General features: G+C 37.2%; 2 protein-coding genes across 2 annotated transcripts; both read left to right on the forward strand.

Moving 5' to 3' along the window:
• The first annotated feature begins 78 nt into the window (after positions 1–78).
• Positions 79–19,890, forward strand: LOC126770755 (Fanconi anemia group I protein homolog). The gene is made up of 24 exons (XM_050490298.1): positions 79–257; positions 369–473; positions 562–734; positions 1,444–1,611; positions 2,807–2,917; positions 3,345–3,475; positions 4,369–4,568; positions 4,909–5,036; positions 6,042–6,256; positions 7,241–7,436; positions 7,765–7,935; positions 9,073–9,176; positions 10,297–10,457; positions 11,056–11,229; positions 11,574–11,759; positions 12,084–12,301; positions 13,347–13,474; positions 13,886–14,079; positions 14,534–14,680; positions 15,240–15,438; positions 16,235–16,424; positions 16,913–17,105; positions 18,595–18,709; positions 19,703–19,890. The coding sequence occupies exons 1-24, from the start codon at positions 159–161 to the stop codon at positions 19,831–19,833; spliced, it is 3,837 nt and encodes a 1,278-aa protein (XP_050346255.1). The 5' UTR covers positions 79–158; the 3' UTR covers positions 19,834–19,890.
• Positions 19,891–22,917: 3,027 nt separating this feature from the next.
• On the forward strand, positions 22,918–27,210 carry LOC126770884 (uncharacterized). The gene is made up of 3 exons (XM_050490493.1): positions 22,918–23,013; positions 24,321–24,549; positions 25,781–27,210. Exons 1-3 carry the CDS (start codon positions 22,918–22,920, stop codon positions 26,371–26,373), a joined length of 918 nt encoding a protein of 305 aa, XP_050346450.1. The 3' UTR covers positions 26,374–27,210.
• The last annotated feature ends 266 nt before the right edge of the window (positions 27,211–27,476 follow it).

Genomic DNA, 27,476 nt, shown 5'->3' on the forward strand with positions numbered 1-27,476 from the left:
TAAAGATTGAAAGATTTACGAGTGATGTCTGTAGTGTTAAAGTTGAAGTTGTTGACAAATGACATAAATGTTTTAAAAAGTTGGCGGCATTTTACTTTTATAGTGATAACGAGACTACATTTAAATTTAATTGCGCTTTTTATCTTCTATGTAAAAAAATGGATGCGAAAACGATATTCAGTAAAATAATAAAATTTGGACAAAATAACAGTGAACGTGAAGAATTATACAAATTCTGCAAATTGAAACTTGAACAGGTTGAGTCATGTTTTCACTTAAGAATTGAGTTTGCAGTACGATGATAATATTTATTTGTGTTGTATTTTTTATCCTTATTGTATTGATATTTTTGTTTTTCCTTTGATAAGGTGTTTGATGAAATTCCTCGTAGAATACAACACAACGATGGTGCTAACTTGTTGGATTGTATCTTCAATGGTTTACCAGATAATACATGCAAAATCAAAATTAAGGTAATTTTATCTACAATTATAGATGAAAATTAATAACAACGATGGTTAAATGAATAAAAACATTCATAATAACACCATAAAATTTTAGGTAATTGATATTGTACTACAAACAATGAGAAAAGAATCAACGTCTCTCACTCACTGTGGTGATGTGATAAGTAGACTCTGCTTAGAATTGCCAAGATTGCCGTTAGAACACTTGGTGAGGTGGAGCAGTGATAGTGTACAATCAATAGTAGATGATAGTGATGTTAATATGATGTAAGTGCCATTATGTACTTTATTTTTAATTGTACATTTACCTGCATAAAACAAATATGCCACTTTCCCAGTGTAAAACTATCTATTATGTAATATTTGGTATAAGCAATGTAATATTATCCTATGTATATGTTTTGATTTATTTTGCACATAATTAACATAATATAAAGTTGCATGTTAAGGCATTAACACCAACAATGAATGGACGATAATGATTAATATAAACTGTTACATACTTAATATCACCAGATTTTCATTGATTATAATAAAACATTTCTCTATATTCAAAATTATGCACATAACTGTATTATATAATGTACTAAATTCATAGTAATGGGGTAAAGATTGATAGATGGATGACATAAAGCCTATTCCAATGGTAGAGAATAAATAAACAAGTTGAATTTTAATTGACAACATCCTCAAAATCAAAAAATTACATTATGAATGTGGTAAATAAAAGAATGGAAATAAAATTGTGTTGTAAATTATATTCATCAAGAATTGTATTGTATTGTAAAGCATAATACAGTGCCGAGCTATAAGTAAATCCCATGGAAATTGTAAATTGTTTTGTTTATCTCTATTCTTGCCATTGAAACAGGCTATACTCAAAAAATAATCTGTAAATATATTACTTTTTTATAAGTGTAAGAAAAGGACCTATGTTGAGTTCAATTATATAATTAATTTATTTTGTATATTGCAGTTGGAGAGACATATTACCAGAATGCCTAAATGCTATATCATTACACGACAATGTAAAACATTGTGGTTCTGAATTGTCAGGAGTTGAATTTAAAGTGCAGTGTGTCCACACATTGTGTCAATGTCGATGGACCGAGAAACAGTTGGTACAGTTGACGGCTATGTTTAAGTGAGTATGTTATAAAAAATATATTTGGGTAATTATAGGCTATAGATACATGACAGTTGCTGCATTAGCAATGAAGTCACCATATAGGTTGCACTCGTTAGTGGAAGAAAGAAAAACAAAAATGATAATTTATATTTCATGTATAACGTTGTGTGGCAATTTTTTTTTTTTTTACTAATAATAGGCCAGCGTTTGACTGTTGACTTGCCTGATGTTAAGCATCGACATGGTCTAAGATGTAGCACGCTTGCCTATAAGAAACCTGTTTACTCTGGATTTGAAGACACCAACATTGTACCGTAACAGCCTGTGAATGTCCCACTGCTGGGCTAAAGGCTTCATCTCCTCTTTTTGACGAGAAGGTTTGGAGCTTATTCCACCACGCTGCCCCAATGCGGGTTGGTAGAATTCACATGTGGCAGAACTTCAGTGAAATTAGACACATGCAGGTTTCCTCACGATGTTTTCCTTCACCATAAAGCACGAGATGAATTATAATCACAAATTAAGCACATGAAAATTCAGTGGTGCTTGCCCGAGTTTGAACTCACGATCATCGGTTAAGATTCACGCGTTCTTACCACAGAGCCATCTCGGTTTTTTTTTTGTACCAACATTGTACCTATCGGGAAATATGGACTCAGGCAAAGCATTCCAAAGTTTTGCAGTGCGAATGATGAATGTAGACTCAAAGTGCTTCGTACGTAGGCGGGGAATTTCCACTGTGTACCAATGGCGCTTTGGTCGCGTTTGCCTGGCCGTTCGATAGTAAAAAGGGGCTGGAGGAATCAGTTCGTGTAATTCCTGAGCACATTCTCCGAAATGTCTCCGATAGGCAATTGGTCCTATAGTCCTATAGTCATGCAACTTTGTACATTGTTTGTACTAATTTTTATTTTGTACCCAGGTAGAGTATAAATATAGTTAATACAAAATAAACATGTCGCTTGAGTGGCTGTAAAAAATAGTTTCTATTTCTACATCTAGGCATGGGTGACTATACACTGTCAGGAGTCCATTGTCCACTTTCATTCTTGCTTGTTATATTTGTAATAATTACTAATGATACATTATTTTGTTTTACATTAATAGGGGTGGGGTAGTTGGTAAATATATTGATCAAATAAATTTTGTGTTTGAATTGGATATGTTGTGATAACTGCAATATATTTTAACATTTGTTTTTTTTTTTCAGAGACATTCAACTGCTCCACGCAGATCACAGACAAGTTGTAAACAAGATCTGTTCATATATGGTGGACATATCACCTGATGCCCTGCCTCCCCTTGTCCATCAACTGCTCAAGTATATATTTCATATTAACTTCATGTATCGATACAAAACAATTTATTCAAAACATAATTAACAATAATAAATCACAGTTAGAGAGACCAAATAGGTATCAGTTATAAGGATATTTGACGCACAGATTTTTGTCAACAAATGGTTGTTAGGTATTTCTTAGTTAGGAAATTACATACTTTTCATCAGATACCACATACATTCAGTTATTGTTTTTTTCCTGTGTTAAATTTGAAAGTAAAATGTACTAATAAAGTTCATATATCATAATTTTCTATGTACTAAATAAACAGTATTATACCTGCTGCTTAGCTTCTTTTTCCTTTTTTTGGGATAACAAGTATGCAAATATTTAATTTATAATATATAATATAAGTTAAACTTTTCAGTTTAGTAAAATAACATATTATATTAATTTACTTTATTTTAGATTGTGTAAGTTATATAATGTAGAAGTAGTTCTTGCTCACTTGAGTCATTACTTTAATGTAAGACTCTACAGCAAGCTGGAGCCTCCGCCTCAAGACTCAGAGTCTACCACAATGGATGTTGATGACATAGGTAATTAATAATATCATTCAATATTTACTTTAACCTTGTATAGAATCACCCGTAACAGCCTATGAATGTCCCACTGCTGGGCTAAAGGGCTCCTCTCCCATTTTTGAGGAGAAGGCTTGGAGCTTATTCCACCACGCTGCTCCAGTGTGGGTTAGTGGAATACACATGTGGCAGAATTTCAGTGAAAATGGACACATGCAGGTTTCCTTACGATGTTTTCCTTCAACGTAAAGCACGAGATAATTTATAATCACGAATTAAGCACATGAAAATTCAGTGGTGCTTGCTCTGGTTTGAACCCACGATCATCGCTTAAGATTCACGCGTTCTTACCACCGGGCCATCTCATATAGAATCATGGACACATGTAATAATTCAAAGCAAAATACATATTAATACAGTCTTGTGTAAAGTGATAGCAATTACTTTATAATTTATTATAATATCTAATTTATTTATTTACAAATTACACAACAAAGTCCTAAGTATAAGTAACATTTAATATGTAATAACTTTGATTGTTCATATATATATAGTAAACATCTTGAAATGATTTAGTTCTTTGTGTAGGTCAGATCATAATCAGAAGACTCCACCTTCTCTGCTATCATGCAGGACAAAAGTAGAGAGAAAAGAAATAAATTGTGTATAATTTGTTTAATTTAAACACCATTGAATATTCTAAATTTACATATAATGAACGTATGTAATAACAAAAATTGTATATCACAGCTAGCTATCTACTACTACTGGCGTCAGTTTATGAAATATATTAGTTTTGAACTAAAATAAATAAAAATACAATGAAAAATTATATTAGGTACAATATTTGAGGCATATGATTTAAACACTTACATTAAAATGGACTCAAATATAGTTTTTTTTTTCTTTAGTTCAACACAGCCCCGCAGAGATGAGTAGATGTTTGTCTACATGTTTGTACCATATATCACAGGGAGCGGCTGAACCGGAACTCATTCGCAAACATATAAAACAGTGGCCAAAAACCCAACTGTTAAGGACACCATTCCTCATCGACCTTTCTTTAGCTGTCTCGGACAAGGGAGCGGATTTCAGATCAGTATGTTTGGATGTAAGCATGATTTAATTTAAATTAATTTGTTTTTAGTGTAGTAATGTTTTAATAGAAAAACTAGTCCGTTAAAGAAATATTTGTATTTGGAAAGGGCTTTATAAATTACTGTTTTTTATACATTTACAATCTACCTTATATTTTCAAGTCTTATCTCTATTTATTCATATGTATAATAGATGTTTAAATAACAAAGATAAATATTTTAATATTATTTTGTGATAATAAAAAACAGAGGTTATAACATTTTTAGACATTATAATAATATGTGCATTAATTAATATTATATTAGGTAATATGATTCAGATAATGTATTTTTAAAACGATTCTTATTGTAAAGGTAATAAAGTCGGCAATAGAGTTTCGTATATTGGACGAGCTAAGAAGCAAGGAGTCTGCGTGGGTACGCTCTGTATTGCCGCCGGATGTTGATATTGTTAGCGTGCTTAAAGTTCTTACTACTGAAAGGTAATTTTTTTTTTTTTTATATTTAATTAGTTTTCGCCCGCGTGTGTGTGAGGGGTATTTGGGGGGTGAGACAGGTGTTAGGTATCAAAAAGCCAAGCTTGCTTGAATAATAATAATATAGATTGTTCTACCAATGTTATAATAATACTATGTTTATCTAAAACGTGTGTTGGATGGGTGGCCTTCAATCCTTACAAATACTTATTTTTTATAACATTTAACTTTATTCTTAAGCGACTATATAATATTTTATTGAGAATAAATTTCTTAATACCTAACAGTACAGTAACAGTAACAGCCTGTTAATGTCCCACTGCTGGGCTAAGGCCTCCTCTCCCTTTTGAGGAGAAGGTTGTGGAGCTTATTCCACCACGCTGCTCCAATGCGGGTTGGTAGAATACACATGTGGCAGAATTTCAATGAAATTAGACACATGCAGGTTTCCTCACGATGTTTTCCTTCACCGTTAAGCACGAGATGAATTATAATCACAAATTAAGCACATGAAAATACAGTGGTGCTTGCCCGGGTTTGAACCCACGATCATCGGATAAGATTCACGCGTTCTAACCACTGGGCCATCTCGGCTTTTGTGTAATTACAGACACAAGGGACATAACATCTTAGTTCCCAAGGTTGGTGGCGCATTGGTGATGTAAGCGATGGTTAACATTTCTTTCAAAGCCAATGTCTATGGGCGTTGGTGACCACTTACCATCAGGTGGCCCATATGCTCGTCCGCCTTTCTATTCTATAAAAAAAAAAGTACCACCCGCACAACACGTATTCTACTGCTAAACAGCAATACTTTGTCTTGTTGTGTTCCGGTTTGAATGGTGAGTGACCCAGTGTTCCTATAGGCACAAGACATAACATCTTTAGGTTAAAATTTCTTACAGTGTCAATGCCAATGTGTAGTGGGGACCACTTACCATTAGTTGGTCCATTTGCCAATTTGTCTATCTATTTGAAATAAACCTAAAGCAATGTAATCAATTATTCCAGTGCTAATCACAGACAATTAACGGTGGTGGGTCTCATCAACCTAGCCTTCAGCTTGCTCTCCGTATCCCGCTTAAAGCCAACGGCCCAAGCGTGTTGGTCACACGGGAAGCTGATATTGGTGCGGCTTTGTAAGGCTCAGCCCGAGACCGCTGGGCACATACTCAGTCAGCTCGCGGATAAAATATTTGGAGACTACTCCCAACATCAGTATACAGGTGAAGCAATTTGATATTATTTTATTTTATTTCAGGTAAAAGATATATTTGTATTTTTATTAAGTTAATAAATTTACAATTGAATAGGTGATAAAAGAAATAAAATTCTATATTAGCTCGCTAGTAAAACAAAAACATCTAAAAAGCCAAACAGGCAAACCTCTAGGTTTAACAGCAGGCCTGCTGATAATGTTCACTTTTGTGTGCATTATTTGATAGATTTTTTTCAATGTCCAGTTACAGTTATGCAAACGGCTTATATGCACAAGTGCGAATTTAAAAATTATCTTTAAATAAATAATTATTACCTAGTTCACTGTCATCCGAATTCAATGAAACAAAACGTAAATTTTGCTTCAAGCTGAGTTTTATCAACCTGTGAAAACTGCAAGAAAGCTCGCTCCATAGTTTAGAGATTTGCGTGGACATACAAACAGATAAATAGAAAGGCAAACCCGGCACCTGCTCGGCGACCCAGTGTAATTGACACTGGGTCACGGAATGCGTCTCGACACCGCGATTAGTCTGCAATATATAATAATAATAATAATAATAATAATAATAATAATATCCTGGGACATTTTTCACACACGGCCATCTGATCCCAAATTAAGCTTATACAAAGCTTGTGCTATGGAAACCAGACAACTGATATACTACATATACTACTTTTCTTTTGTAAATACATACTTATATAGATAATTACACCCAGACTCAGGACAAACAGACATGTTCATGCACACAAATGTCTGTCCTGGGTGGGAATCGAACCCACAACCTTCGGCGTGAAAGGCAAGTATCTACCAACTGCGCCAACCAGCTCGTCATATATAAACAACATATATATACATATATATGTTGTTTATATAATATTTAAGTATGTTAAACTTGTTTTCTCAAATATTTAAAGTGAATTGTACTCTTTATTTTGAGAAACAAATTCTTAAACCATAAACCATAATAACCGAGCGCGACGGCCGGCAGACTGCCTGCACCTGCTGTGCAAGCTGACGCCGGCGGCGGTGGAGCGCAGCGCGCAGCTGGCGGGCGCGCTGGAGAGCTGCGGCGCGGGCGGCGCGGGCGGCGAGCGCGTGTACGGCGCCGTGCGGCCGCTGCTCGCCTACAGCGCGCGCGTGCGCGACGCGCTCGTCATGGTGTGCCGCAAGGGGCTCTACTCCCGGTACGCGCGCGGGCGGGCACGCACCTTATTGCTTAAATTATACGATTGTTTATTTATGCGTTCGCTTATGAAAATATAAGGCGAAACCACTTAGTCTTGAGAGTTTTGGAAATTTAAAAGCTAAATGTACGATCCATTTGAGTTAAAAAATGATATTGACACGTTTGTAAATTGCTAAGTTTTTTTTTATATTGATACTTTTCCATATAAGCAAATAAGGATCTACACGTAAATGTCTCTCTCGTTTTAAGAAGGTTTGCATTTAAATTATTAACATAAGCTATAATGAAATTGCAATATAATGTTCCAATAAAACTTTGTACAACAGGGATTCCAGCTACCGCTGCTTAGCCCTCTTCGGCTTCTTGACCGTGCTAAGACACATGAAGTTATCAAGAGAACTCTCATCGAGTCAGAGCGGCACGAGCGATCAGTTCAGCTCGCACTCCTACCTCACCCAGCTCACTGTGGACATGCACGCCACGAGTCAGGGCGCTGCGTAAGTATTGAAATAGCTGCCATAAATTTTACTGCCTCATACTGCCAGTACTGTCTAGTTATAGCTAGCTTATACGGTTGCAGTTTTAGGTTTGAATTCCGGGTCGGGTAAATAAAAGTTATTGAGTTTCTATGATAAGAAATTTTCATTGACATCAGTTACTCTTTAACTTTTTTGCGTCTGTCCGCACGTCCTTTTAGTCGTACACCTGACCTCTCGACCTGAACACCTGTGGTGTCGGATTGTCACTCTTATCAGATAATAAAAGTGAGGGAATAAAGAGTGCCATATATCCTATTATAGCTAATGATATAGTTTGTCGAAACTTGTTGAGAAAGGTATATAACAAATAAAGAATAATCCTAAATTATTACCGTTTCTCCCACTTCTTCGTCCCGAGAAAATTTCTTCTCAATAATTTTTTCCCCACTATCTTTTTTTTTTATTATAGAATAGGAAGGTGGACGAGCATATGGGCCACCTGTTGGTAAGTGGTCACCAAACGCCCTTAGACATTGGCATTGTAAGAAATGTCAACCATCGCTTATAGCCAATGCGCCACTAACCTTGGGAACTAAGATTTTATGTCCCTTGTGCCTGTAATTACACCGGCTCACTCACCCTTCAAACCGGAACACAACAATATCAAGTATTGCTGTTTTGCGGTAGAATATCTGATGAGTGGGTGGTACCTACCCAGACGAGCTTGCACAAAGCCCTACCACCAGTGGGTACTACAATATGGGTACCTTCAAGTCTAGAGTGAATAGGCATCTTCTAGGCAAGCGCGCTCCATCTTAGACTGTATCATCACTTTCCATCAGGTGTGATAACAGTCAAGCGCTAGCTTATATATTTAAAAAAAAACTCAATCTAGTCTTAACATGTGTATTGTACTTACATGTGAAACTCTTGGCTGTGCGCTAGATTACCCATCATAGACACAGCGGTAACCTGTTTATCACGAAAAGGAACTTCGTTTGTTTAACAAACGTATCAAATAGAATCGTTGCATTTTAATTTGAAAATTGACCTTCAAATTTTACTTAAATTCCGCCCAAAGTAATTTCACTAAAAACACTCAAAGCTATTTCGTATTTTGTGTATAGTACATGGAGACCTTACTTTTACAAACAGGATAACGTCTCGAGTTCGCAACGAAACGATATGCTTGGAGGTACTCTCGATTCTACGTCGTTGTCTCGTACAAGATGCTGCCGTTAAACAATTATTATACACTGGTAAGTTTTTTTTATTAATTGCACCATATCGTTTTTATTGACTGCCTCGATTGTCTAGTGAACTGCCACCTGCGTTCTTTTTTTTTTTTTTTATAGAATAGGAAGGCGGACGAGCATATGGGCCACCTGATGGTAAGTGGTCACCAACGCTCTTAGACATTGGCATTGTAAGAAATGTCAACCATCGCTTACATATCCAATGCGCCACCAACCTTGGGAACTAAGATTTTATGTCCCTTGTGCCTGTAATTACACTGGCTCACTCACCCTTCAAACCGGAACACAACAATATCAAGTATTGCTGTTTTGCGGTAGAATATCTGATGAGTGGGTGGTACCTACCCAGACGAGCTTGCATAAAGCCCTACCACCAGTTGCAGTTCAAACCAAATGCGTTCAATGTAAGGCCGCAGACCCGGAGGTCCAGGGTTCAATTCCCAGGTCGGGTCAATAAAAAAAGTTATTGGGTTTTTCTGTCAGAAAATTCTCAGTAACAGTGCGGAGTCTGGAAGTTGGAAGTGTGTACTTGCCGCGGAAAGCACGTGAAGCACGTTGGCCCTGTGCCTGAACTCTTTCGGGTCGTGTCGGATTGCCGTCCCATCGGATTGCGAAGGTGACGGAATCGAGACGGCACCTGTGTTTGAGCACACGAATGTAAACTATAATATGTCCTGCGTAGTTGGCTAATCCCTCTTCAGATTGGCAGCCGTTGTCAAATTTGTCAGGAGGATATATCATCATCGTTTTATATAAGTATTAAAAAAAACTTCTGATAGTTATTTTACTGCACTTATGCCTTACCTCAAAAGGTATTACGATTAGTATCTTGAAGTAATGTGCATAAAGTCAAAATTTCATACTCCGCCAATCCGCGAAATTAAAGTTAATAGAAAACAAACAAATGTATAAAAAACATATATTTTATGCAATAAAAGAGAGAAGAGTATAAGTCATTTAATTGTTTGTTTTTACGAAAAATATATGTTAAAGTGATTAATTGAACATTCAATCGTGTCAAAAATTAAAAAAATAACATTATATATTTTTTTTAAACATTATGTTATTATAAAACGTATAATATCGTAACATAAATCTTTAATTTTATAAATTTCTGTTATAGATATGTACGAATGTACCAAAGATAAGCCAGCTCTACACGAGTCGATCTTGGAACTGTTCTATGAGCACTTGATCAAGTATTTACCTGATGAGGACGATGAAACTTCCATATTACTCTTCGACAAGTGTGTACAATTATCAAGCATGAGTGCCACACTAACAGTAAGTTGTGTTTTATATACTTTTTTTTTCACGCTGGAAAAACGCATTACTCCCCCACGGGAGTAGTGGGGAGTATGTGAGGCTCGCCGGTGTCATCGGAATTTCACTAAAAAACCAGTACCCTTTCCGTCTTAACGAGGAGCGCCACGGGATCCTAACGTGTTGGGTTTTATATACTTGGTACATTGTATAATTATTTTATAATTTACTTACTGGTTGTAGCTTGAAATTTAATTTGATAGTAATAAGTGATTTGATCTCGAAGTCCTTCAGTCAGACTTCGCTTGTAAGTACGCTTGTGCTCATGCGCACACATTTGGGCAACGAGCCAACTGTGCAGGACACTATAAATACTAATAATATGTTCTGCGTAGTTGCCAAGTGGCTTGAGATTGGCCACCGTGGCCGATATCAGTCAGGAGGACCTCGTCATCATCTTAGGAAAAATAAATGTATATATGTGCTTAAAAAAAAAAGATCAAATCTGTTTTTATTTATGCGATATCACGCGCAGAACCGATTAAGGTTATTGTGACATTTAAATGTTTTAATAATTTATTTGTGTATGTCTTCTATATCATACGATTAATAATTCTAGGAGCCAATTGGTCGGCTGTTGTACGTGATAGCGCAGTTCTTACAAGTAGAGGTAGATGAGTCCGAAGACGTGCTTGGTAGTCAGAGTCAAAATGGCTCCACGTTTCTTAGGAACAAACTGACAGATATTATGGAAAAACTGTGCAATAGCGATCTCTCGGCTGCGATACAAATGGTTTGTGCATATTTTGTGATTAATTATTTTATTTCCATACATTTTCTAAATATTCGATTTGATATTTCTAGATTTGGTCTGTGGTTTTTACTTTATTTTTTAAACCAATCAAAGTTACGTTAATTTGTTTTACTTTTTGTTTGTGTGTTTTAGTGATATTTCGCTTAAATACAAGGGTCAAGGTTGATGGCGCGTTGGCATAGGAAGGGATTTTTAATATGTTTCAAAGTGCGAATGTCTGGGTGTTCACTTTGTGCTATTATGAGTTATTAGCTTAGCATTTGTAAGTCGGTGTAACTATTGTAAATAAAAAGTAACCACATTAAAATTATTTTTGTTTTTAGGAAGACACAAGCCTAAATGATCTCACACCAGAGTCTAAAGCAAAAAATATTAAAGTACAGCAGACATTGCAGTGCTATGAAGCGCTCATAGCGCATCGCATTATGCAGTGGAACCCCGAGAACTCTAACGCCAACTCCGTGCATCATTTGTATAAGGCTTACAATCAGCTTTTAGAAAATACTAAGGTATTAAAAGAAAATATGTATTTACGGTACAACCGCCCATTTGCTGGGGTCAGCATGAGTCAGTAGTCTTAACTCGTTAGACAAAGAGATGGTGGTTAAAAAGGTTTTTTTTGTATGGTAGTAAGCAAGAACTTATACAATTCAAATAACAGTTGAACGTAGTAAGTATTATAATGTTGAACTGTTATTTTAATTTATATGTAGTTTTAAGAGTTAGATGAATGATTTGTATACATAAATAAGAAACATGTTTAAAATTTAAATAAAATTAACTTTAATAAACTACCAGACACTACACTAGCATTTCCTTCCTATTTGTTGCAGGGATCCCCGAAAACAGGTAAAAAGACAAAATCGCTAAATGAAACCAAAGAGACGGTGAAATCACAAAAGACCCAAAAGTCACAGAAGTCACAGAAGGAGAAGGGCAAATCACCCAAAAAAGTGTCCAACATGGTCAAAGATAGGGCCGGACCCTTCAAGCCCCTGCCCTGCCTGTGGGACTTGCAGCTGTGCCTGCGAGTTTTAGATCTTCTGTACGCGTGAGTACCAGATTTAATTCTTAACGTTTCTATTGACTTGGATTATTAAGGGCGGGCCTTTTTAAGGGGGAACTGCAACCGCTGCGCTCATGCCTATCGGAATAATGGCTACCTATGCATATGGCACAAAGTAAAAAGTGTCATTAACAGTGTCGTCTCCCGTGTCGCAGCGAGCACGTGCCCTGGTCGTCGGTGGAGCAGCGCAACGTCACCCGCGCGCGCGGCGCCTTCCACGTGTGGGCGGCGCGCGGCGCGCAGGCGGCGCTGGGCGCGGCGCCGCCCCGCGCCGCGCGCGCGCCCGCCCGCCGCGCCGCCGCGCTGCTGCACGCGCGCGCGCTCGCCCGGTACGAAACGCGTGCCATGGAGCACGAGTGCCTGCGCAACCACAGGTGTACTCTCATAATCCGATTGGACGCCATTCCGACGTGCCCGACGAAGAGCTCAGGCGCAGGGCTTGCCGTGCTCTCCGAGGCACGGGAGTGTACACACTTCCGACTTCCTGACTCCGAGCTGCTGCTGCGAATTTTCGACAGAAAAACCTAGTTACTTTTTAGCGGCCTGACGTGGGATTCGAACCCAGGACGTCCGGGTCTACGGCTGTACATTTAGTCATTAGACCACCGAGGCAGTCAATAGTGGAAATACTCTCTATGTAAATAGTGATTAATGTAAAAAAATGGAATTAATAAAAGTATTAAAAGTAATTTAAATGCGTATAACATGTTATAACTATCCATCGTAAGTAATCGTGATAGATACTGAATGTTAATAAATAGAAAGACTCCATCGTAACAGACGCCTTGGATATACTTTACTTGCAAGTACTAACATATTTTTACCACCATAACGAACAAATTGCGTCAAAATCCATCAAATATTTCCTTCAAAACTGTTGTAAATATAGTAATGGCTATTAGAAAATAATACTCCTTAGTTCTTCCACACCAAATATAATGATATAACTTAAGAAAATTTAAGGTCATTTTCTTATCGGCCTCAGAACGGAAACGTATCGATCTATTTTGATTGGTTTTATATTTTACAGGTTTCAAGATATGTGTGATTTCGACGACCACGCTACACTGGCCTGTCTTGAACTCTATAAGACTTGTCTCAGCCTGTTACTCTCACCGGCTTTCTCGTTGAAGTTAGATGTCGTCATGTCTGGCATAAGTAAGTGCATATATACATTAAATATATATATATATATATATATATATATATATTTAATTTAAATTAAGAAGCATAACTAGCAAAAGGGTAACCTGATGGTAGGTGGTAACGACTACCTCTATACATAGGCATTGTAAAAAATTTATTCACCTTTACATCTTCAATGCGCCACCGACCTTGAAAAAAGATGGACGGTACAAAACAATAAGTATTGCGGTTTGATGGTAGACTTATGTGGTGTGTAGGTATCATCTACTCAAATATGGCATATATGGCTTGTGATATGGCCATATCAGTCATATAAGGAATTAAAACCCACCATTGGTATATCCCGCACTCGCTCTTACTTTTGTTGTAATTTTGGAACAAATATGGAATCATCATAACGACTTTTTATTGGCATTCTTTCAGTTGACAACGACAAACCAGCCACAGCTTGCATAGCGGAAATTCTAGAAAAAGTACATTCAGCAGTGACACACATAGAAACAGAGGCGGCTGAAGATGATCTTGATATGGTCAGAAAGAAGATACTTACGACTCTGATTCAGATCGCTATCTTACTGCTGGAGATACCAGTCGTACCTTGCAGTCAGCTAATTGGGGTAAGTGTAAAAATATACCCAAGTAAATTTCCTATTGCAATAATTTTAAGCTGAGTGGAGCGGTAGTTCTGCGTATTTTACAAATATTACTACATATATATAAAAGTTAATTATTATGTATTTTATATGGTTATCAAAATGCTTTGGCAGTTCCTCGTGTAAGCTAGAGACCATTATATATTGGTCACTAAGTAAAGTATATATACATCTATTGTAAATGTGTACCTGAGAGTAACTATTGAGTAACTATTTATAGTAAATTATGTACTAGCATTAAATGTTATTTTAGAAGTGTATATGTTAATATATATGTATATATTGTGGTAATATATGTACAATGTACAGGTTTTATTTAAGTTTGGTGAAACCAATGCCGTTCGGAAGCATACTAATATTTCCGCCAGAGGGAGTTCCTAGGAGCCAAGTCGAGATGTTGAATCGGCATACTTTCCAGGCGACGCTGAGGCTGGAGGAGCTCGTGCGCGGCAGCAAGCAGGCGGAGTGCCTGGGCGCGCTGGGCGCGCTGCTGGGCGCGCAGGGGGAGGGCGCGCTGCTGGGCGACGTGCTGCGCAAGCTCTCCGCCGAGCTCGGCCTCATCGACGTGAGTCGCAGTAGTACTCTCCGGGGCCTCCGTCACGTCCATTTTTTAAATCAAAATCCTTCTACTTCGAATACGATTTTTATTTTAATAAAATTTGTTGTTTTTTATTCACGTAGGGTTTTTATACAGAAATTTCAGGATCGATTCGAATGTACTCGTACTCATTTTTTTTACTGTTGGAAAGAGATTTTGTGCATTTTCGTATATTTTTGATATTATATTCTTGTTCACATTTAATGCAGTTCAATATCACGAATTATAATTATACACGAATAATCAATAAAACTTTATAAAGTATATCGCTCTTTTTAAATATATTATTAAATATTATTGTGATTACAAGTGTGAGACAATTCGGCTGGCCTACGCTCAAGCTGTTTATTTATCTATTCTCCTGCTATTATCCGAACGCAGTCATTAAACGTATGGCTACATTCAAATAACACAATCATAACATTTTTGACTAATATTTTATTAAGCAAGTTTTATGGATGTATTCGAAGCACTACTCTGATGACGTCAGCGAACTAAATTAAATTTATTACTGTTGGTATAACAGGAAGAAGACAGTTCAGCTGACCAAGAAACGAGCAGTTTCCCAACGATAGACTCCCGCTCCGGTCATATGGTTTTGGGCCAAGTGTGCGCTCACCTGAGCAATCGGTTTAAAAGCACTGAGCACTTGCTTAGCAGGGCGAGAGACCTCACGGCCGCACTGAGCATCGCCGTTCACTCGCACCAGCAGCGGATAGACCGCGGTGAGAATATATCCATTTTAACTTGTATGATGTGACGTTACAAATTTATGTGTATATATGTATGTCGCGGATTCAAATGGATTGCCATTTTAATGGCCGCCATTGTCGTCCAATATGTAGATTTTATTAAACCAGTCAGTGCGCACGTCCGGCGCTGGCGCTGTCCTGATAGCAAGAGACCAAGAGACCAAGGCGGTCGCTAGACAAACGATCACACGCGCTGCTGACAAATACACCATTATATTTTTTATTTCCATCTGTCGGCTACGCAATAATATAGGCAACCGTCTTATATTTTTCACACTTGACGTCTGACAACCGACCAACCTGCATGTCATACATCACGTTGTGTGGTGTTGCTATTCTAATAAGTGACGTCGTACACCCGCTTAAATTTATTATCTCTGACATGTATATTATAATGTCAATAAAGAGGAGACGCTATTTGGAACATAAGGTATAAATGCTCCATTCATCAATATATTCGATTCGTTCTTCACAATTTAGATAATATGATGATATTATTGTTATTATCCCATAATAAGGAATAATTCCTCCATACATATATATTTAACACAGAATCCTAAATTCAGACGTTTTTAAAACATAAAACCTTTTATGGTTCATTTTATGAATTATATAAGCATCCGCCATTTTGAATTAAAAACTGAAAATAAATTTCTATGTTCGCGTTTTATATATTTAGATGAAATAGAATAATAGTAATAGTAAATGAATGTCTTTGTATATTATCATGTATGTATGTTGTATGTATGGCCGTTTCTTCTTTGTTTAGAAGTCCAAGAGTTGTACAAGTCCATTGTAATCCAACTGTGTCAGCTGACGACGTGGACGTCCGAGACGGCCAAGTTACGGTGTTGCATCGGCGGCGGGAGCGACAAAGTCTTGAACATTTGCATGCGCCTGTATTCGTTGCTGGCGACTTTCATCAAGCAGCTAGACCCAGCCATGGTGCAAACCCTCAGGTATGCATTACGATGCATTTACCATAAAATAAATTATTCCATCTCAAAATACGCGACGGGATTAATTAAACATTTTTGAGTCAATATGAAATTGAAACCTTGAAATATTGAATACAAAATTTTCACTTTAAAAAGTTGCTTAAATTTGCCATGATAGACATACTTATTAGGAGGCTTTTTCCGAGTGGTTAAAAATATATTAATACATTTTTGATTTGATTGAAACGGGCGTATAGGCGTAATAGCGCGTTGGCGATGTAAGCGATGGTTAACATTTCTACAATGCCAATGTCTATGGGCGTTGGTGACCACTTACCATCGGGTGGACCATGCTCGTTCGCCTACTTATTGTATAAGAAAAAACATTCGACAGTAGTATGATGTATGTATATATTTTCATTGTGTCGAAGTCATTCTTTCTGGCTCTATTTTTGGTTGGTTGTATTACTAAAACAAAGTAATAACTCTGACTTATTTTGATTTTGCAGACTAGAAAGACTGCTTAAGTTCTCTGGCAAGAAGCTGTCTGCAGTCACGGACGGCCTTATAACATACTTGGAATCGTCGCAGCAGCAGCAGAAGGCTAGCAAAGTGTTGAGGGACACCAAGCTGATACCGCGACTCGTGCTCGAGGCGGAACAGTTCAGCAAACACGTCATTCTCCTCGGAACGAAGGCTAATGTACGTACAGTAACAGCCTCTAAATGTCCCACTGCTGGGCTAAGGCCTCTTCTCCCTTTTTCAGGAGAAGGTTTGGAGCTTATTCCACCAGAGCTGCTCCAATGCGGGTTGGTGGAATACACATGTGGCAGAATTTCGATGAAATTAGACACATGCAGGTTTCCTCACGATGTTTTCCTTCACCGAAAAGCACGAGATGAATTATAACAGAAATTAAGCACATGAAAATTCAGAGGCGCTTGCCACTTGTTTGAACCCACGATCATCGGTTAAGATTCACGCGTTCTTACCACTGGGCCATCTCGACTTACGAAGATAAGATTAATATTACGAAAACATTATTAAAAAAATGTTTGTCTTAATTTTCTTTAAAACGTCGTCCATAAACTGACCTATGTCGAATTTCACTGAAATTTTGGTAGGTATCCACCATCTCGCATTAGAGCCACATGATGAAGTAAGGCCTTTGTTCAGCAGTTGATGCGGATTTATTAAATGAATAACACTCATTTATATTTTATGTATTTGTTAAAAATATATGTAACGTATGATTTTCTTTTTTTAAATTGTAACTTCATTTTGCTGTACCGACAGCGGTATCTATACAGATTCTGGTTTTCACCCTACTACCGTAGTGGAGTTACTACGTGACTTAGAAACCGACTCGAAATTGTTCCTCAAGATATTTTCCTTTACCTCTTATATTTTCTCGTACATAAGCGTGCTCGTGATTCGTCTCAACATTCGACTAATTCTTCGACGAAACATCAAGGACGTTACGCTGACACTTGTGAGCGTTCATACACACGCACTAGTTCGTCTCACCATTCGCGCGAATGTGCAAATGCTGTGTTATATATATAACGAGGTGGTATTGATCACGTGGGGCAATTGTCAGTTAACGGAGCACGTTGTCGGAGCCGTTATCAGACATGTTGCAGGCGCAAAGTAAAAGTTCAGTCTGTTGTTTATTTGTTCGCTTCAATCGATAATCACAAAATAACAATTAACCACGCCGACTAAAGTGGTTGGAAACGCAGCAAGTTCGATACAAGAAGACGACCGTTCGCCCCGGAGTCCCTTTCCCAAGTCCTCTCGAGAGCGTTCAGCAAACCTCAAGTGTCCGATGTCAAACCATTAACAACTAATTATTCATTAAATGTCGAGTGGGCACTCTGAATTCCTGTATCGACTTCACTCAAGCGTACTACTTGATGCTTCCTAGAACCGCTTATAGACGGCGTTGTACTTAAATTATGGCGTCTTATCTTTGATTCTGCGACATATATTTCATCGAGCGCCACGACCGTTTTTTAATTATTACAATGATAATTACATGGAAACAAAATTTATCTTGCATTTATTTAACCTTAAAAAGTTTTTTTTTTAAATGTAAATATAGTATTATCGCTTTACTATTTTTTTTTTCATTTACATATATTTTAAGATAATGTGGTTCATATTCACTTTAAATAATTTAATTTTGCAGTTGAACTTTCAACAATATTTATCGTTGGGGACGGCGAGAGATTTCAAAATCAAAGCGCCGTTACTGCAAGGTGTTATCAATACAGGCGACCAAACGAACGAGAAGGAAGTGGATGGTAATTTGAAGATATGATTTTGCACTATACTCTGTTGGATATAATTATACAAATATGACCAGACTGCGATAAATACTTACCGTAACAGCCTGTGAATATCCCACTGCTGGGCTAAAGGCATCCTCTCCTCTTTTTGAGGAGAAGGTACAAATATTTATAAGCAAAACTGCTTTAATATAATGGAAATCAGCCGCTAATACTAATATTGAAAAAGTGAAAGTCTGTTTGTCTGTTACGCTTTCACGGTTAAAACACTCAACCGATTTTGCTGAATTTTTCGAATGGGCTAGCAAGCGGGTGAAGTCACGGACGAAAACTAGTAGAAAATAAAGTTTCTTTGCTTTTTTTACAGCTTTGTATTCTATTGTTTTGTTGTCTTGTAATGTAATGTAATCACTCTTTATTCCCTTGCTCTCATAATCCGATGGGACGGCAATCCGACACGACCGGAAAGAGTTCAGGCGCAGGACCAACGGCTTTACGTGCTTTCCGAGGCACGGGAGTGTACACACTTCCAACTTCCAGACTCCGGGCTGCTACTGAGAATTTTCTGACAGAAAAACCCAATAACTTTTTATTGGCTGGACCTGGGAATTGAACCCAGGCCCTCCGGGTCTGCGGCCTTATATCAAGCCACTAGACCAACGAGGCAGTTAAAACTATATATATATATATGACTCCCGTTTCGACTTCGTGCGGGTAAAATCGTCTCCCGGCGCGGTGCACCGTATCTTTATAATCCTCGTTTGTCTTATCCCAGAGAACGGGTTGTGCTTCCACTTGTGAAATTAAAAAATCGACATCTGAATTGTCAGCCATTTTTATTAACACGTGCGAACTAAGCAACAACAAAGCATAGACTAACGCGTGCATCGTACACGGTGGCCGGTGCCGCACCGTAAACACGTTTCCACGGTCTTACTCCTCCCATTATCCCCTTTATGCGAATGCTTAGGTATTAAGTAGATGAATATTCCAAATTTCTTGTTCAAGAACATATCAACGACGCGGCTACAGAAATTCTGTCACCATTGGCAAGTGATGAAGAACGTAGCAACAGCGGTGATGAATGTAATAACAGTGATGAGGAACCATCGAAAAATAAACGCAAACGAGTTTCATAATGTTATATTTTTGTAGTATATTTTTTGATGTTTATAAAATAAATAAAAAACAATGTATATGCTTATTCTTTTTTAATTATAAGACCAAAAATCAATGAAAAGGAAGACAATTTTTTATTTCATTAATATTTTACTATAAGTGTGCTAAGATACATAATTAATAGTTATTCAGGATACATTAATATGTGGAGAAAAATCTTAGTATATATTTTTAAGCATATAGCGCGCATTAAAGATTGGAGAGCGTTGAATAAAACAATCGTTATTTTTTAAACCCGTGACCGCTTCCCTCCCGCCATCCGTATGCGATGAGCCTTAGAAGTCGTGAGCCTCGCTGGATTTATTTAAACGCTGCCCTGGATCGAGTCGATGTGTAGTATGGGAATCACGTCCGAGAAAAAAAATTATGATTTTGAAATACGATAACAGTGACTTAGGCTTCGAAAGGTATGTTTTCTAGCCAAATAAGTAGTTACTTTTCAAGCTTTATCTTAGCTGGAAAGGATCCTCTCATAAACGTATTTATGAGTGGAGCTTGCGATCCATGGCAATAATTCATCACAGTTTTTTAGGTTCATCCTTTAAACTGATTGTATATCGTGGGTTCTTATGGCATTGGTTGGTTCGCACGTAAAACGGAGCGTTCAGAAATATCTTTGTTATTTATCCACCTTCTAACCCGTGTAGGTTTTTTTTTAAATTATATATTCTTCCTCAAACATAATAGCTCCTCTAATAATAAAGCAAAAAGTTTTAAGACAATACCTTAAGTTTTGCTCATCAAACCGTGAGGCACTAACAACGTGAAATTATAAATATATTTTATATAGTCAATAAAAAAAAACAGCTGGATTACTAAAGTATTCAAGTACGTAAAGTTAGTACTTAATACTGAAAAAAAAATCTCGTTTTTTGACATTTCCTTGCTTTTTTGTTTGGTTTATTATCGTAATAATGATATTCGTCTAACTATGCCGTTAGTGCGTGCCGTGTCGTTTTTCCTATTTTTCGTATTTGTTAAATAAAACTAATATAATTCCATACAAAAAATAATTAAAAAGTATATAGCTTGATAGCAGCTCCAAACGGTTGTCTCATTTTGTAATGTACCAAAAATGAAATGTAATACATTGGAATTGAAAACAATGTATCTTATATTCTATAATAAAAATAAGATGTTCTTATTAATTAATTACCACTATTATTATAGTAATTAGTGTATTAATTTTACGTTATTTTATTGCAATAAAAAAAGGTTTTTTAAAGACATGCTGCATATAGAAACTGCTTGTTTTTTTTTTTTTTTAAATAAAATATTTAAAAAATTTAAAAATAATGCATTCTAGAATGCTTCTTGATGGATCGATGAACACCAAGAGTCATTCAAAACTAAAACTCCAAGCTTTCAACAACCAAATTATCAAAAATCACAAACACAAAACAAAGTGAAACAAAAATAAGTTTTCATTACGTTGTAATATTGAAATAAAACCAAAATGCCTTGCTATCCAGGCTGCAATCCTTGCTACTACTCGTGCTGCGGGCCGTGTTACTCTTCCTGCTGCTCGCCTTGTTACGGCGGCTGCTATTACCGCTGCTGTTAATACAGACGAAGCAATGCAATGTAAAACGTACTGCGAAGCGTGCCGACAATATGGATTCATATAAAATTAATTTATTCAAGATGTTATTGAGCTTGTCTTGAAGCAAACGGCGAGTTGTGGTTTGATGTCGCTCCGTCCAGAGAGCCAAGCTCCTCTTTTGAGTGTGGATGTCGCAGCGATGATGACGTCGAGCTAGCCTCCGTCCTACTACCGATTCTCGAGAGCTCGGAGAGTCGTTCGCAGTTTTGCTTATTTGCTCATAACTTGTAATGGATTGTATGGATTTGTTTGTTGGGTAATCTAGAAGCATTGGATATCCGATCTCAAACTTGTTTTTTTTTTTACATTGATTCAGAAAATAATAAAATTGTTCTATAAACTTTCCTTTTATTCACGCCATTTAGAATTAAGATTTATCATTAAGTCTTTATTATCGAGCAGTTAAAATAACAAGACTAAAAACAGGCTAGGAGAAAACATTCTACTTTTGGCCCGTTTTAAAAAAGTCTTCAAGATTATTTTATTGTCGTATTGTTTAAACCTTAAAGTATTTTTTATAATTATACTTATAAAATATAACGTACAAATTGTCAGCCTTGTTTATTAACATGTGCGAACTAAGCAATACATTGCGGTGCACCGTACACGGCACCATGCTGCAGCCGTCTCCCGACAGCGGCGCCGTGCCGCGTTAGGGTCCGTTCACACAGACCGGCTCGGAGAGGAGAGCAGATTTTTATCACGTTGGAAACAGTGTTTTGAGTGATTGTAGTAAAGTTTATTTTTGCATTTGCACCTTTTTTGTCATTAAAAATGCCTGAACGCGCTTCGTGTGAAGTAATAAAAGGAGCCGACCGGCTCCGCTTGCGTGCTCTTTCTCGCTCGCACCCGCTTTCAGATCTCTTCCAGCCGGTCTGTGTGAACGGACCCTTATAAGTTTAGTGGAGGACAGAGAAGTGTTAGAGCGAGGCCCCATTAGGGTCCGTTCACACAGACCGGCTCGGAGAGCATCGGCCTGCTTTTTTCTTTTCACACAGACCGGGTCGTATACGCTTGGAATTGGCCGGAGCGGAGCCGCCAACTATTTCACATCGACCGGCTGGAAGAGATCTGAAAGCGGGTGCGGTTGGATGTGCTCGGAGCCGGTCGGATGCGCTCGGAGTCTGGTGGATACACTTCAAAGGCAGTGCCAGTATTCCGCGCAGTCTAAGGGTCCGTTCACACAGACCGGCTCGGAGAGCATCGGCCTGCTTTTTTCTTTTCACACAGACCGGGTCGTATACGCTTGGAATTGGCCGGAGCGGAGCCGCCAACTATTTCACATCGACCGGCTGGAAGAGATCTGAAAGCGGGTGCGGTTGGATGTGCTCGGAGCCGGTCGGATGCGCTCGGAGTCGGGTGGATACACTACAAAGGCAGTGCCAGTATTCCGCGCAGTCTAAGTTTTGTTTTCGGTGTCTTAACGTGTGCTTTTCGAAACATGGATTTAGATAGCTCCGACGAAGAAATATATTTGTTAGCAAGATTACTTGAAATAGAACATAGGAAACGTAAGCGCAAGCGGAAACAAATATGGGTAAAACATATTTGGAAAAACAGACTAATCCATGGGGAGTTTCACACCATTTTCGAGGAATTGAAGAGAGATAGCCTAAAATTTTATGAGTATTATCGTATGGAATATTGGCAATTTTTGAAATTGACAGATTTGTTAAGAGTACATATAACAAAAAAGACTACAAATTATCGTTGCACCATTACAGCCGAAGAAAGGTTAACGGTAACTTTAAGGTAAATAAAAAACAATTATTTATACTAATCATGTTATTTAGATCACAAAATCACAGCCCTCCATTTATTAAGCATTGTTTACGTTAATGAAATGTAAATTACTTATACTAATCATGTTAAATAACACAAACATCTAAATAGATCACAAAATCACAGCCCTCCATTTATTAAGCATTATTTACGTTAATGAAATGTAATTAAATAGTACAGATTTGTGTGTGTTTAATTATTATTATTATAATTATTATTGTTTTTGATTGTTTATTATTTTGTATTTTGTGTGCTGGTATTGTACCCGTAAGTAGTCTGATCTGGATAGTTTTGAGGAATATAGGTTTCGTTTGACACTAGGTAAGTAGATTGATTAGTCGATGGCGGTGAATTTATAGACAAAGAATAATTCAAATCTGTACTATTTTCATACAGACTTAATTCAGCTTCATTAACAATGTTAAACACGCGCCTTTTAATTCGTGCTTGGACTTCTTTTGGGAATGTTTCCACTGTATCTGACATAGACAAAAAAAAATTACGTAATGCCTTGTCACGGGGTGTAGTATTTCTTTTTTCTTCAAGATACTCTTCGAAAACCGTAGCAACATCTTTGCTTAAGCGTGGTCTCTTTTTCGAGCCAGAAGTACTTGCAAGCGATTCAACTTCAGAATGGTCAGAACGTTTAGATGATGTCGATGGTGGTGGTATTGGTGTGCCAGGCTCTGAATCATCTAAGTTTTGTTTTCGGTGTGTTAACGTGTGCTTTTCGAAACATGGATTTAGGGTCCGTTCACACAGACCGGCTCGGAGAGGAGAGCAGATTTTTATCACGTTGGAAACAGTGTTTTGAGTGATTGTAGTAAAGTTTATTTTTGCATTTGCACCTTTTTTGTCATTAAAAATGCCTGAACGCGCTTCGTGTGAAGTAATAAAAGGAGCCGACCGGCTCCGCTTGCGTGCTCTTTCTCGCTCGCGCAGCCGATCGGCTCTGATTGCGTGCTCTTTCTCGCTTGCGCAGCCTGTCGGCTCCGATTGCGTGCTCTTTCTCGCTCGCGCAGCCGATGGGCTCCGATTGCGTGCTCTTTCTCTATCGCGTAGCCGATCGGCTCCGATTGCGTGCCCGCTGCGGCCGCGCCGACCGCCATTTTGATAGCAACATTTGAACGTAATAGTTGTGCGTACTTGTACGAAAAGTTGAATGATGAAAAATTAATAATACTCGTGTCAAAATATGAGTGTTTATTTGACATAACCAAGCCATCATATAGCGATCGGATAATGAAAGACAATGCATGGGAGGAAATTAGCAAATGTCTCGGAATAAGTGGTAAGTAAGGTTTTCATTGTTTTACACCTACCCCCAGATACTCAAACGAATTTTAAAGCAAGGGCTTCTTAAACTCGTGCTGCGACGTGTTAGATTCAAAGTCAAAATAGGAATAACATGAGTTTAAATGCGCCCTTACTTTAAAAACTCGTTTGAGTATCTGATCGTTAGAATATACTTATGTAGTAGACAATTTTTATTAAATATAACTTAAGAAACTCGCGTAGCCACTTGATCTTGCCAATCTAAAGCACCACTTGATGAAAAATAATCCTTAAATTTATTCCTTGTGGTTAGAACTGCGTCGCTATTAGAACTGTTTTCATTATTATTGTCTGTTATTGCTGTTAATAAATTTATATTGCTGTGAAATTCATTCTCTTGTCCTGGCGTCCGATTTTCTATTAAAAAATTATGTAAACATGTAGTTGCTAATATAATTAAATCACAGTACTTCGGCTGAATTTTCATTCGTTTTTGATAAATTTCAAATCTTTGAGTTAGCATTCCAAATGCACATTCTACGACTTTTCTTGCCCTGCTTAAACGCAGATTAAATACTTTTTTTGATAATTCTGTTCTTGCTTGTTCTCTTGGATACGGCCGCAATATATTATTGCTCAAAGGAAATGCCTCGTCTCCTATAAAAACATGTGGTAAGCTTTCAGTGGTACTAGGTAGAGGTTTATTTGGGGGCAGCTTTAACTTATTGGTGTTGAGTTTTTTCCAAAATTTTGAATTCTGTAAAATTCCGCCGTCGCTATTTTTACCATATGATCCGACATCAACAATTAAAAAACTGTATTTCGCGTCGACCACAGCTAGTAACACTGTACTGAAAAAGTTTTTATAATTATAGTATAAGCTTCCACTATTATCTGGTGCCTGTATATTGACATGCTTTCCGTCTATAGCGCCCAAACAGTTAGGAAAATTCCAAATATTAAAGAAATCACGTGAAACCTTTTCCCACATTTCTTCATCTGGCATCTGCATAACTATGGGCATCAAAACATCACAAATTACTCTGATTGTCTCATGAATAATTGAATGAACTGTAGAAATTCCCATTCGAAAATTAAATGACAAGTTTTTGAAACTGCAACCAGTGATGAGGAATCTGTAAAAATAAAACAAACACACAAAATAGAAATATAAGACTGCCGTACCAAAACGAACTATAAAATAAAAAAGAGTTATGTTATTAATTTTTCATTTCTGTTCTTTCCAGTGACGCAGTGCCAGGATCGTTGGAAGAAACTGCGAGATAACTTCAGAAAAGCCTATTATAACCGAAAAGGCAAGAGTGGCGATGGTGCAACTACGTCCAAATTGATAAAATTTGAAAAAGAACTTTCTTTTATAATACCATTTTTTCGCAATCGAAACCAAATATCTAATGTAACATTATCATCGGATGATTCAGAGCCTGGCACAACAATACCACCACCATCGACATCATCTAAACGTTCTGACCATTCTGAAGTTGAATCGCTTGCAAGTACTTCTGGCTCGAAAAAGAGACCACGCTTAAGCAAAGATGTTGCTACGGTTTTCGAAGAGTATCTTGAAGAAAAAAGAAATACTACACCCCGTGACAAGGCATTACGTAATTTTTTTTTGTCTATGTCAGATACAGTGGAAACATTCCCAAAAGAAGTCCAAGCACGAATTAAAAGGCGCGTGTTTAACATTGTTAATGAAGCTGAATTAAGTCTGTATGAAAATAGTACAGATTTGAATTATTCTCAGACAGCACTGTCGCATCGTTTCAAAGGCTTGTGTGCAGCGAATTTCTTGGAAGTTATTTTCTACGAATTATAATTTTTTTTTTTATGAATAAATTTATAGTTCAATGCGTCCCATAGCCCGTCAAGCATAAGTTGCAAATAAGCAAAGGAAACACTTTAATCGGCAGAAGTAAAGATCGTAGCGCCTTACTGATTAAAAGAAAATCTTTGAATAACAAAAGAAATGTAGCATACCCAATTTTTTGCCAATGTCTTTGATGGTAATTCGAGACTTCAAATAGATTAAAATACGAGCTGAACCTTGAACACTTATTAATAGTTATTAACTGGTTTTAGTTATCACGTATTCAACCGCCCAACGGCAATTATTCTTTGTATTTTGTAATCCGGATTGAAAGGTGAGTGCCAGAGCCAGTATAATTAGACACAAGGGATGTAATATATTCCCATTATTATTTCAGCAAGGAATAATTTATATATCTTAGAGTTTACTTGTGGTAGAGATTTGTGCAAGCTCGTCTGGGTAGGTACCACCCACTCATCAGATATTCTACCGAAAAACAGCAGTACTTGGTATTGTTGTATTTCGGTTTGAAGGGTGAGTGAGCCAGTGTAATTACAGACACAAGGGACAAAACATCTTAGTTCCCAAGGTTGGTGTCGCATTGGTGATGTAAGCGATGGTTAACATTTCTTACAATGCCAATGTCTATGGGCATTGGTGACCACTTACCATCAGGAGGCCCATATGCTCGTCCGACTTCCTATTCTATAAAAAAAAGAGTGGAACAAATAATATTCTCTTTGTATACCTTAATATTTATTTATTTTTAATTTATATATTATATTCCCATTTTATCGGTTTTATCCGCTTCAGATCTGGCAGTTAGATTATTATAAATAAGAACTGTACCCGTTATGTACATATAATAAAATGTGCAGTGATTAAATATTGTTTTTTTAAACCAAACCTTTATTATTATTTTTTAGATAAAAGAAAATAATTTGTTACCTATTTTTAAAGTTTTGATAAAACTAAAACATATGACCTTCGCTATTAGCAGTATTAGCATTAGCGGTTACATCACTAATACACGTAGGCGATGCCGTTTCACTTAGGGTATGATTTTAGATAAGATTTTTTTCTTTTATAAATAATATGAACATTTATATGTA

The sequence above is a fragment of the Nymphalis io genome, chromosome 9 (genome assembly GCF_905147045.1).
Source record: "Nymphalis io chromosome 9, ilAglIoxx1.1, whole genome shotgun sequence".
NCBI lineage: Eukaryota > Metazoa > Arthropoda > Insecta > Lepidoptera > Nymphalidae > Nymphalis > Nymphalis io.

What these genes read in the sequence shown, in the direction of transcription:
- LOC126770884 (XM_050490493.1), top strand. Translation starts at nt 22,918, where the DNA reads ATGGATTTAGATAGCTCCGACGAAGAAATATATTTGTTAGCAAGATTA. An exon ending in GCAAGCGGAAACAAATATGG is followed by an intron (nt 23,014 to 24,320) that starts GTAAAACATATT and finishes TCTATCGCGTAG; the next exon opens with CCGATCGGCTCCGATTGCGT. An exon ending in CAAATGTCTCGGAATAAGTG is followed by an intron (nt 24,550 to 25,780) that starts GTAAGTAAGGTT and finishes TGTTCTTTCCAG; the next exon opens with TGACGCAGTGCCAGGATCGT.
- LOC126770755 (XM_050490298.1), top strand. Translation starts at nt 159, where the DNA reads ATGGATGCGAAAACGATATTCAGTAAAATAATAAAATTTGGACAAAAT. An exon ending in AATGGATGTTGATGACATAG is followed by an intron (nt 3,476 to 4,368) that starts GTAATTAATAAT and finishes TTTTTTCTTTAG; the next exon opens with TTCAACACAGCCCCGCAGAG. An exon ending in AGCTTTTAGAAAATACTAAG is followed by an intron (nt 11,760 to 12,083) that starts GTATTAAAAGAA and finishes TATTTGTTGCAG; the next exon opens with GGATCCCCGAAAACAGGTAA.